The 12,642-nt window shown below is 36.3% G+C and overlaps 1 protein-coding gene across 1 annotated transcript; it reads right to left on the bottom strand.

Annotated features, from left to right (window-relative positions):
- Positions 1-12,642, bottom strand: arl6ip5b (ADP-ribosylation factor-like 6 interacting protein 5b). Its single transcript, XM_048155454.1, has 4 exons — positions 12,376-12,642; positions 9,182-9,399; positions 5,572-5,819; positions 1-670 (listed from the first exon to the last, which is right to left on the bottom strand). The coding sequence occupies exons 1-3, from the start codon at positions 12,552-12,554 to the stop codon at positions 5,644-5,646; spliced, it is 573 nt and encodes a 190-aa protein (XP_048011411.1). The 5' UTR covers positions 12,555-12,642; the 3' UTR covers positions 1-670; positions 5,572-5,643.

Here is a 12,642-nt window from a genome sequence, read left to right as displayed (position 1 = left end):
TTTCTGCAAAAGCTGTTGTTTAATTGTACTCACGCGTATCATGCCCAAAATTTTCCACATTCCACATTTATTAAATCTCTTCAAACCATTAAGCAAACAGTACTTGTACATTAATATGATATCAGAAGCATTTAAAGTTTTATTCACTGCTGAGGTTGTTAGCCAAAAAATAAACAAAACATGCAAAACTGTATTCAGCAATAAATACACACTTCTCCTTCAGATATCTTATCAACTCATGTGAAAAGTTCATTTCAATGTGCAACAGATGACTGACGATTGCTTTTGACAGAGTGGAAACAAGGTATAACCAAACCTATAATTTCTATGATGATAAATATTTCAAAGTGCCTTCAGTGACTCTGTTTATAGAAATCTATTAATGCTTAAGAAAGCATACACTTTTTTAATGCAAATTGCAACGGTATAAAAACAAAAACATGCTAAATGTCAATGGAAGCTGCATATACAAAGGGAATGAGTTTATGATGTCTAGCTAAGACAACAGTTTGATAGACAGTCTTAGCACTAAAAACTTAGAACTAAAAACAGCATTTGAAATAGTTCTAATCATACTTTTTGGTGATGTGACAAACATATGCTTTTGGAATTTTGTCATACTTTGGTATTTAAAAGATATTTCCATTTTGGAATTTGGTTCTCAAACCAAGGGCCCGTTCTTTGTACGTCGCTAACTCAGTTAGCTGGATTTGATTGTTGACGATTTGGCATGATCTTGGATCGTTTGGTTCTTCGAAGCTCATCCTAGACTTGCTGTCATAGCAACAGGTCCGTAAGCTCAAACCTGCTCGGGAGCAGGCTTATTTCATGTAAATAGGATTAGATTGCATCTTTTTAAGCGGAGGTGATGTTTAAAGTCTGTCCCAGCCTCTGCTACTTTCCCACAAGAGTACCCTAATGTAAACCAGGGACAATAATAATGATTTAAAAATAAATTTGCAAATAACACTATAATGCCGTGTAGTGTCATAATATAGACACCGACAGTTTTACTCTGTGAGAGATTCATTCGTGAGGGAATAATTACGCAATATTTTTTATTGGAGTTTTACACACATGATGTACAGATGTCTATGCCATACATGCATTTGTGCATTTGAACCGCGACATATATTATGGGAGTGGCTTGATGAAGCGCAGGAGATGCAGATAACTTGATCTTGACCCTTAAGAAACTTTAATTAATGCTGTCAAATATGCTTCAAAGGTAAATTAGTTGCTAATTACAACATTGAAATAAAAAATTTAATGTACAAATAATAGAAATTGTGAATATTATGGAAGTAAATTAATGCCAAATGTTTTTGAAATAAAAAGCTTGTTGAATTGCTCTAACTGAAAAAAAATATGCATTACATTAGCTGTACTTGCATTTAGATGCACTGTATTTTTAAGGCTTGCATTTTTATGGGATGAAATTTAACACAGTCGTATATTTAAGCTGTGAATATTTCAATTAAAAATATTTCACACACATTTTCATTATTAAAAATTAAATAATTCATATTCAGATTTCAAATTTCACTTCCAAGATATTTATTCTGTTTAAAAATACAACCTATAAAATTCGACTAGCAATTTTCAGTCCATTTTATTTCACTTTACAAATTCGCTTCCACAAATTCAGTGGCTCAAATTCGGCAGAAAATTCAACATTTCACATCCGGGAACTGCAGGAAGAGCAGTAGAGTGCCGATGCATCATCTCTATCTGCTGTTAGTCTTCTTCACCAGCAGGTGCCGCTAGCGGCTGTTTAGGAAGACCAAAGCAACGCTAGTAAGTCATTCATTCATAAAAACGGATTTACAGAATTAGAACAAGCGGTAAGTGAATGTGTGATGATTATCAGGGCCAGTATAAATGCAGAAAAGCTGATAAAGACACAAAAGCTGCATTTATGTTTAATTCAGTGTCTTTACGCTTACTTTCCCTGTGTAGCTACAGCTTTCTCTACAGTGAACAAGATAACGTTATTGCCCGATGCTGGTGTATAGATCAAACGTTAAATCTGAGATAGACATATATTTCTCTCTGTTGTTTAGTTTCCTTAACTTTGTATCGCAGCGCTGTGTTGTAATACTAGGGCTTCCCTCATCCGTCATAGCTGCCATCAGGACATATAAACTCTTAACACAGCTTAATGGACTCGTACAGTGATATAAAAGACCAAACTCGCACCTCATTTGTGATGTAGGTTAGACTATATAGGCTCCAAGAAAGCAGATACTGGCATAAAGTTGATTTGACGCTGAACGTTTGATTATGATATTCGCAAATTTAGGGACTGTCTCTAAAGTTACGACATTCTGTATTCACGTTTCTACCTTCTACCAAACTCTTGTAGACACACATGCACATATACATATTCAAACACACCTCACTCAAAGTACATGCATATATACTATTTCTTTTCTTTTTTTTTTTTTTTACACGTTCATCACACAATTTTTTTTACTTTGTTCATTTTTTATTTTACCTGATCATAGATTATCCTGCTTATACAAATTTTAAATAAAATTTAGAAATAAAATTAACTAAGTAGAACTAATTGTGTGATGAATGTGTAAAAAAAAGAAAAAGTATATGTGCATGTACTTTGAGTTGAGTGTGTTTGAATATGTGTGTGTGTGTGTGTGTGTGTGTGTGTGTGTGTGTGTGAGTGAGAGAGAGAGAGAGAGAGAGAGAGAGAGAGAGAGAGAAGGGTGCATCACTCTTCGACCTGGCACCTATAGATGAACACTTCACAGGTAGTTTTGGTGATTGTAAATCATTCTCATCAAATGCTATTGAGCTTTAAATTATGGCATTTTTTTGTATGATCCAATACAGTAGTGAAATACATAGCAATCTTTACATATTACTTGACAGTTTAGTTGGAAACACTTTACAGTAAGGTTCATAATGTATTAACTAATGTGAACTATCCATGAGCAACACATTTGTTGTTGTATTTGTTAATCTTTGTTAACGTTAATAAAAATACAGCAGTTCATTGTTCATGTTACTTCACTGTGCATTAACTAAAGTTGACAAATACAACTCTTGATTTTAATAATGTATTAGTAAATGCTGGAATTAACATTAACAAAGATTAGTAAGTGCTGTAGAAGTGCAGTTCATTGTTCGTTCATATCAACTATTTAATATAAAGTGTTACCTTTTATTTTAATAAACATCAAAAATCTAAAAGGTTTGCATTATACCTGACACCTAGATGAACAATTTACAGTTGGTTTTGTGACTAAGTCATTCTCTTTAAATGCTATTGAAGGTAGAAACGTGAATACAGAATGTTGTAACTTTAGAGACAGTCCCTAAATTTGCGAATATCATAATCAAACGTTCAGCGTCAAATCAACTTAATGCCAGTATCTGCTTTCTTGGAGCCTATATAGTCTAACCTACATCACAAATGAGGTGCGAGTTTGGTCTTTTATATCACTGTACGAGTCCATTAAGCTGTGTTAAGAGTTTATATGACCTGATGGCAGCTATGACGGATGAGGGAAGCATAGGCGCCGATCCCGTGGGTGCTCGGGGGCTGGAGCACCCACGGAAATGGTCGAGCACCCACGGAAATATACGAGATATTCTCCATTGATTTTAACCAATAGAAAATCAATTGGAGCTTTCAGACACTATCCAAACCCTTTTTTATAGTTTAATAAGACCGTTTATATGGGAATATTTTAATGGCAAACGTCGAGAGCGCATCCAAGTGATGCGCGAGCACAAATGGCTCTTCTCTCGATCAGATACATGAGCGCGCTCAAACACTCCTTGCATCAGATATCAGCGAGAGCATGACTCGCGACAACGCTCGTGAAAAGAATGTGCTTTTTGGGTCGAAATTGTCATATTGCTGCACAGATATAATGCAAATAAAACATCAAGTTGACGTTGATTTGAGTTAAATAAGAAGCGAACTAGCGCTGAAACGTGTTGTTTTTGAAATCATGCGTGGCTCGCTCGTGTAAGTTAGTCTTCTGACATACGCGTCAATCTATCGCTTGACTCTTCTTTCCAGGGAAATCATTAACAAAATGCACACAGACATGTCCCTGCTCTTGATATACAAACATTAATTAACTTCTTTGAACTTTATGAGAGAAAAAAAAAACGATATGAGGGTAGATTCGAACCACTGATAATTAGAGCACGGCTGGACCTCTGACTGTATTAACAACATTTCTACCACTACACTATTAGGGAACACGAAAAGTAAGTGTGGATTTATCTGTAATATAATATGAATGTAATGGAGGGGCACTGGGCACCCACCGGCAGAAACATAAATCGGCGCCTATGGAGGGAAGCCCTAGTATTACAACACAGCGCTGCCATATAAAGTTAAGGACTAAACAACAGAGAGAAATAATGTCTATCTCAGATTTAACGTTTGATCTATACACCAGCATCGGGCAATAACGTTATCTTGTTCACTGGAGAGAAAGCTGTAGCTACACTGGGAAAGTAAGCGTAAATACACTGAATTAAACATAAATGCAGCTTTTGTGTCTTTATCAGCTTTTCTGCATTTATACTGGCCCTGATAATCATCACACATTCACTTACCGCTTGCTCTAATTCTGTAAATCCGTTTTTATGAATGAATGATGACTTACTAACGTTGCTTTGGTCTTCCTAAACAGCCGCTAGCGGCACCTGCTGGTGAAGAAGACTAACAGCAGATAGAGATGATGCATCGGCACTCTACTGCTCTTCCTGCAGTTCCCGGATGTGAAATGTTGAATTTTCTGCCGAATTTGAGCCACTGAATTTGTGGAAGCGAATTTGTAAAGCGAAATAAAATGGACTGAGAATTGCTAGTCGAATTTTATAGGTTGTATTTTTAAACAGAATGAATATTTTGGAAGTGAAATCTAAAAGGTGAATATGAATTATTGAATTTTTAATAATGAAAATGTGTGTGAAATATTTTTAATTGAAATATTCACAGCCTAAATATACGACCATGTTGAATTTCAGCCCATAAAAATGCAAGCCTTAAAAATACAGTGCATCTAAATGCAAGTACAGCTAATGTAATGCATATTTTTTTCAAATAGTGCAATTCAACAAGCTTTTTATTTCAAAAACATTTGGCATTATTTTACTTCCATAGAATATAGCCTAAATAATTGGGTAATCATGTAAAAAAAAAAAAATAGTGCACATTTCATTTATCTAACATTTATGTCGTTCTTCTGTCATTTATTCGCTTGGCTGTTTCCTTATAAATGTCTAGAAATTCGTCAAGTTTTTCATCAGGTGTCTTTTCTCATTCTATGATGTCATTACGTTGCCGTCTTGACTCCAGCCAACCGCTGTATTGCTGATCAATGTTTCTACTATCGATACATATCCCCTTTTAAGCCAACACATGAACGCGCAATTATCTCAGATAACGCAATCCAGCGATACTAATCATACACAACAGGTGTGTTCGAAGAACCCAATTAGCTGGATCATGATTAGCACGATGATATCATCTTGGATGTGTCATTTGATCTCGGATGTAATAAGCGACGTACGAAGAACGGGCCCCAGGACCAAAACAAACAAAAAACAACTCAAGAAGAAACAGTGGCTGAATATAATTGACACTGATGTGTTTCACACTCAATCTTTCAGCTTGCTCTCCAAGAAATCTTGGATTTTGTTGATTTTTTCTTCTTGTTGATCCAGGAGATCCAGTATGACTCCCATGGGCGTCTTCTTTAGGCCAACACCCTCAATCTTGTTCTCCAACTTGTTCTTCATGCTGCGAAGTCTCAGAGAAGCATGGATAAGGATCACTGTGGGGTGAAACACAAGACTTCTACTGAGTCTTCAGCAACAAAACCTCTCTTGATGAAGAGAAGACTGAACACATGGTAATATTTTACATGAGACTGTACACTCAAAAAAGCCATCAGAGAAAGACGACTACTCTGTACTAAGCTCTTATTCTCCCTGTAGTCTGTAGTCTTTCCCAGGGTCTTTATAGGGCCACTGGATATATTGCAATCTTTCCTTTTTTTATTATTTTACTTTATTAAAATTTGCTTTTAAATACATATACAACACATTATCCCCCAGTTTCACAGACAAGGCTTAAAGGGATAGTTCACCCAAAAAATTAAAATTCTGTCATTAATTACTCACCCTCATGTCGTTCCAAACCAGTAAGACTCATCTTTGGAACACAAACAAACATCTTTTTGTGAAATCTGAGAAATTTCTGTCCCTCCATAGACAGCTATATGCAACTGACACTTTGACGCTTCAAAAAGTTTATAAAGAGATTGTCAAACTAATCCATACGAACTGAGCGGTTTTGTCCAAATTTTCTGAAGAGACTTTTTATGATGAACAGATAGAACTTAGCTTTTATTCACATAAAAACATTCATGGTAACACTTTACAATAAGGTTCACTGGTTAACATTAGTTAACTACATTAGTTAACATGCACTAATAATGAACTGCACTTATACACCATTTATTAATTGGTTTAATGTTAATTTCAGCATTTACTAATACATTATTAAAATCTTGTTAACATTAGTTAATACACTGTGAACTAACATGAACAAACAATGAACTGTATTTTCATTAACTAACATTAACGAAGATTAGTAAATACAGTAACAAATGTATTGCTCATGATTAGTTCATGTTAGTTAATACATTAACTAATGTTAACAAATGAACTTTAATGTAAAGAGTTAGCACATTCATCAACTCACACATCAGTTGTGGTAAACGGAAGCTCAAGCATGTTCACTTGACATGTGAGAACCAATGAGGTTCATTCTCGTGTGTTACGCAGTACGTTTGAGCTTCAGCAAGAGGTTTGTTCTTGCCCATCAAGCAGTTTTGGTTGAGCATCTGTTTATGTTCGCTAATCAGTGTTTATATGTGAATAAAAGCCTAAATTCAATCTGTTCATCATATAAAGCAATCGAGTCTCTTCAGAGAATTCAGTTCATATGTATGGATGTTTTACAGTCTCTTTATAAAGTGTCAGTTGCATAGCTGTCTATGGAGGAAAAGTATAAGCTCTCAGATTTGATCAAAAATATCTTCATTTGTGTTCTGAAGATGAACGAAAGTCTTACAGGTTTGGAACGACATGAGAGTGAGTAATTAATGACAGAATTTTCATTTTTGGGTGAACTGACCCTTTAAGCCTATAGTCCCAGTCTAAAATGCATGTTTGAGCTGTTTTAACTAAAAAACTTGCAGTGATATATCTTAAAATACGTCAGTGCCATTGTTTTGTCTCAAGATGCACACCAGTAAAGTTTTTTTCCAAGGCATGTTTATAAAGGCTACTTAAATATTCCAATTGAACTAAGGCGTAATCCTGGCTTAATCTAAGCCCGGTCTGTGAAACCAGGCCATGTAGTGATAAAGTGGAAGCTGCTTAATTCGCAAGACATTTGGTTGATTTTTTTTTTTTTTTGTCTTTATTTTGTGCAGAGCTATTTTTAAGATCCCATTACATTTTAGTAGTAGCGGCAGACTGCTGTAAAAGGCTCCTGCAGTGATTTTAGGCAGGGATGTTGCCAAGAATCTGATCTGCAACTGTCAGCAAGTGCTAAAATGGAATATACTGTAATAAGGTAATGATGTCTTGTGTTGTCTTGGTTACATACAAAACACTCTACTAGATCTCTGCCTGCTTTCCCCAGTAACACAAAATACTCATGCAGCATGAGTCTATCCTGAGTAAATAATAATCATGTTATAATCATCAAAGAACTGAGGAAAGGTCTGTTATTATGTCACTCACTGAGGCTCACACTGATATAGTAGCACAGATCCTCCAACATTACAGGGATAGTTAACAGAAATAATTACAATTCTGTCATCATTTACTCTCTATCCTATTGTTTCAAACCTATAAAACTTCCTTCTGTGGAACACAAAAGATGTTTTGAAAAAAAGTCTCAGTGTTCAATTTTCCCTTGTGCAGTTTTCTTCAAAATAAATTCCTTTATTCACCAAGAATGTTAACTATAACGATAACTACAGTATATTAGCATTCACACCAGCGGACGATATTGTTCTGCTTTTTCTAAGCGCACTGCAGGTTTGTCATCTGCCACTTTAAATGCTTGAGCTCTTTAAAACGATTGGCTGTCAATAGTTTTATCATTCATCAGCTGGAAAAAAAAATCGCTCTGAAAGTGATTCCAATGATATCATTAGTTGTGGTGTGGACTCTGCTATTCTTTTATATTTAGAATGATTTTTAGAACAATATCTTTATCGTTTTCATTATAGTTACCGTCCTTGTGTGAACGGGCCTTTAGATTGATGTGGGTGAGTAAATGATGATGACAGAATTTTCAGTTTTGGGTGAAAAACTGAAACCATTTTCTTTTTTTTAATAGTATAATTGCTAGTTGTAAAACATAATGAGATGCCAACAGTCATTACTGGTGTAGAAAAGAGCTGTATTATTCTACACAAATACCACTCATTTTTGGGTAACCTTTAACACTTTAGTTTGCAAAATGAACAAATTCTTCATTCTTAAAAATAAAGGTGCTTTATTGGTATTGATGGGTCCAGGAAGAACCTTTAACATCCATGGAACCTTTCCATTGCCGAAAAAGGTTCTTTATAAGAATAAAGTTTTTACTCTAAGAAAAAATGGTTCTTTCAAGAACTGTACACTGTTCTCTGGAGAACTTAAGTGGCATCGCTGCGGTTCTCTTTTGGAACCTTTTTTTAATCTTTTTAAAGGCCAATTTACACCACACAGACAAACGCCAACAAACATGTTTGTGTTTTACACCTGTAGGCGTTGGTCGGGGTTTGTTTCACCCAACTGAACATGTTCAATCAGCGTTTGTAAGGGTGTGTTGGGAAAGTGCTAACATGACATTTATTTTTCATAAAATTATAAATCCAGGCAGCTAACTTGTTTTTTGGTGTTTGTCTGTGCGGTGTGAATTGGCCTTAAGAGTGTGCGTGACAAATATGTACAGATTATTCCTACAATGGCACTGATGACAGAATTATTGTTTTGGGGGTGATGCTGCATCCACACTGGTAAGTGTCAGTATAAAGTCCAAGGGAAGCTCCAAGCAAAACATAAACAGAAATGACAAAGTGCACCTGTAATAAAGCAGTGCAAATCCAGAAGATCTAATGCTAGTACTCACAGAGCATAGGGAATGTGATGCCAAAGACAAACACCATCACTCCTCCACACAAGGACAACAGGAAGTAGCTGATTCCCATGACAACCACAACAAACAGGGTGGGATTTTTCTTCTTGAAGTTCTTGATCATGGCTTTATTCTCTCCAGCCCATACAGAGACCATGAAGACCAGAGCCACAACTGCCCCTCCAAGAAACATTCCCAATGGGTTCATAAAACTGAAAAATCCACATTAAAAGTCATTTAATGCACAGCAATGACATTAATTACTCAATATTATTACTATTATAACATTGTGTTAAAGGTGCTGTATGTAATCTTTTTTTACTGTACTGTCTTTTTCCTCCAACCAAATCAACGAGTAACATGACGAGTAAAGCTGCATTCACACTAGCAACGACAAAGCAAACATGATCCCATTCATTTCAATGGAGACACATTTTCAATCTGGCGACACGAGCGACAATGACCGTTGGTGACCTGATGGGGCATGTCCAGTGATGTGACAAATTTGAGATATTTTCAACTTTATGCAAATACCGAGTGACTTTAGGGAACCAGTGGAGTGCACGTGAACTGTTGCTCTTCAGTGTCAAGGCAAAAGTGAAGAAGCTCATTTTATCGGTCAGCAACTGTCCTATAATTTAAGATGTCTCCGTGTACATACGGTGGTATTCGCCTGTGCTGACACTGAGCCTGAAAGGTTTTGTGAGCCCAGATAGACAGGCATTTGCCCTTTTGCTGCAGATAAATAACCATGATGGCAAAGAGCACTCACTGTTTCTCGTTCATCTTTAATATTAGGCTTTTTATGTACTGATTCCATTTATATTTAGACTTTTCTTTCCAAAAGATTTGTTTGTAGCGGCAAGAAAACTGATTTGATATGCTCTTGATCTTGATATTCAACAATGTTTTTGATCTGCCTGCATTGACACCATTGTATGCAAACTTAACTGAGATGGACAATGACATCACTGTTTTCTCCAGAACCAATGTACAGATGAATTAACTAAATTAATAACTATTGATTTTTACAAAGGAATGTATAAATACTGAACTTACTTAAGCTGGACAAGTGACACCATTTTCTTCTAGAGCTGCTGTGCAGCCAAAACTATTTGCCAGTTAGCCTATCACTGTAAAGCTGCTTTGACACAATCTGCATTGTAAAAAGCACTATATAAATAAAGGATGACTTGAATTGATTTGTTGACTACAAGTTACAACATGGAGTAACATCCGTGAATGTCATTCATAAACGTTACTAGGCAACCAGTAGCAGGAACGCCCACTAGTGAACTGACCGGTGAGCTACTGGTGACATGCAGCAACAAAGTCGCTGGTAAGTGAACGCAGCTTAATACCACATTTTGTCAGCCGCTTGTTTTTACAGCCCCATCCATCCTGAAGTCTCATTGGGGCTGATGTACTACTCCTTACCTTATGTATATTAATCAGCAATTATGGACAACAAGAGACTGTATAAATATACACTGCTTGGCAAAACATGCTTAAGAGTCTTTGACTAGAACATTATTGCTGTGATTATTATGTTTCTAGCATGTTATATGTTTGGCAACAGTTCTATTAACCCTAGTTGATGGAGTGTGTAGCTTTTTTCTTTTTTTTGTAGGAAGACACATCATTGCCATATTCCAGGATGAAAATGTCAAGATTCATCAGGCTGTGAAAGAATGTGTGAAAGAATGGTTGGGAGGAAGCATGAAGAATCATTTTCACACATGAATTGACACCTCTGAGTCCAGACCTTAAATTCATTGAAAGTCTTTGGGATGTGCTGGAGGAGACTTTACAGAGTGCTCACCTCTTGCAATGTCAATACAAGATCTTGACCAAAAATTGATGCACCTTTTGATGGAAATAACATCACTTATTACATACATATCACTTACATTTATTTTTATCAAGAGGTGCATAAAATTCAATTAGGGTTAGAAGAACTGTTGCCAAACATACAAAGTGCTAGAAACAACAATCACCGCAATAATGATCCAATCATAAACTCTTAAAGGGATAGTTCACCAAAAATTGAAAATTTTATGTTTATCTGTTTACCCCCAGGGCATCCAAGATGTAGGTATGTAGGATGTACACCACTATGTCCAACTGCCTTGAGCATCCGGTGTGTGAGGTCTTAACGCGCTCTGACAACGGAAGTGATCTTTTGCACTCATTGAAGTATAAGCCTGAGAGTTCACTTTCGTCATCAGAGTGCGTTTTCAGACCTCACACACCGGATGCTCAAGGCAGTTGGACATAGTGGTGTATTAGAGGTAAAAATTATATAAATACTGCTCGGTTTCTCGCACAAACCGATTCGTTTCGTGTCTTAGGACATCAATGTGTCGTCACAAGCCGCAGTGTTTAATTTGGATTTGTCTGTGCATGTTTTTTTTTTTACTCTTAAAGACGAAGTTCCCATTGCCATGCATTAAACGACTGACAGACCACAACGGTTGGAATTAAAAATCATAATTTGTGTTCTACTGAAGAAACAAAGTCTCCTACATCTTGGATGCCCTGGGGGTAAGCAGATAAACATCAATTTTTCATTTTTGGGTGAACTCCCTTTAAGCATGTGCCTATTAAAATCCAAACAGCAACTATTTTTGGCAGACAGTGTCTGTGTGTGTGTGTGTGTGTGTGTAGTTCAAAATTTGAACCAGATACTTGTTTTAAGTATGCTTTTGAACTATATTTTGAACTTGCAGTGGTCAATCAGGATTCATTCTGAATACATTAAAAACATTTCTAGTTTGCCCCTAAATGTATGAGCGCAGCACAACGGTTCCGTTGCTCACATAGCAAGTGACTCACCGATTCCAGACAGCTGAAAAACAAAAGGCCTGTGAGGTTGACATGACAATAAACACTACCCAAAACAGGGTGGGTCAACCTTAAACACATTCCACAAACGAACAAGAAGTATTTCACACGTCTTGTTGATAACAAGCATATAATGTTTTTCTGATTCACTATTTTAAATCCTGTCTTTAACGTTCTGATTTGAACTATACTTTGCCACTGCATTAAATGGAGGATAGTTCGCTCTAGCCAAGTTGGGTTTGACATTTATGCAAGCTTTTTATATGATGTAGGCCTATACACAAATGAAATGATGTATACACTAACAAATATAAACGATTAAGATATTGAACATCTTTACCTACCCGACAATCAGAAATACGACGATGGCGGCAGCAAAGTAATTCGTCTGAAAATAAAGCAGATTGCTGATTACTCTGTTATTCCATTTGCTTAAATCAGACACATCAGGTTTGGAGAATCTGTCAACACCAGGGAAAAAATCATCCCATGGTCTCAGCGGTGCGAGTTCCATCCCTGCCATGATGCTTCTCCGATCATTGACAGCTACGATGCCAACCAAGCAAGAGCAATGACACACAGAACGGCAATTCTCATGATCCAGGGATACA

This window comes from Megalobrama amblycephala, linkage group LG14 (genome assembly GCF_018812025.1).
Source record: "Megalobrama amblycephala isolate DHTTF-2021 linkage group LG14, ASM1881202v1, whole genome shotgun sequence".
NCBI classification, from domain to species: domain Eukaryota; kingdom Metazoa; phylum Chordata; class Actinopteri; order Cypriniformes; family Xenocyprididae; genus Megalobrama; species Megalobrama amblycephala.
The sequence above is the reverse complement of the archived record's forward strand: the minus strand, read 5'-3'. Positions and strand labels throughout refer to the sequence as shown.

Excerpts from the sequence above, each read along its gene's own strand:
- arl6ip5b (XM_048155454.1), bottom strand. The coding sequence starts at position 12,554 with ATGGCAGGGATGGAACTCGCACCGCTGAGACCATGGGATGATTTTTTC. Across the intron at positions 9,400-12,375 it reads GTCGTATTTCTGATTGTCGG|TTTTATGAACCCATTGGGAA; the intron begins GTAGGTAAAGAT and ends TGGATTTTTCAG. Across the intron at positions 5,820-9,181 it reads CATCACATTCCCTATGCTCT|TGATCCTTATCCATGCTTCT; the intron begins GTGAGTACTAGC and ends TTCACCCCACAG.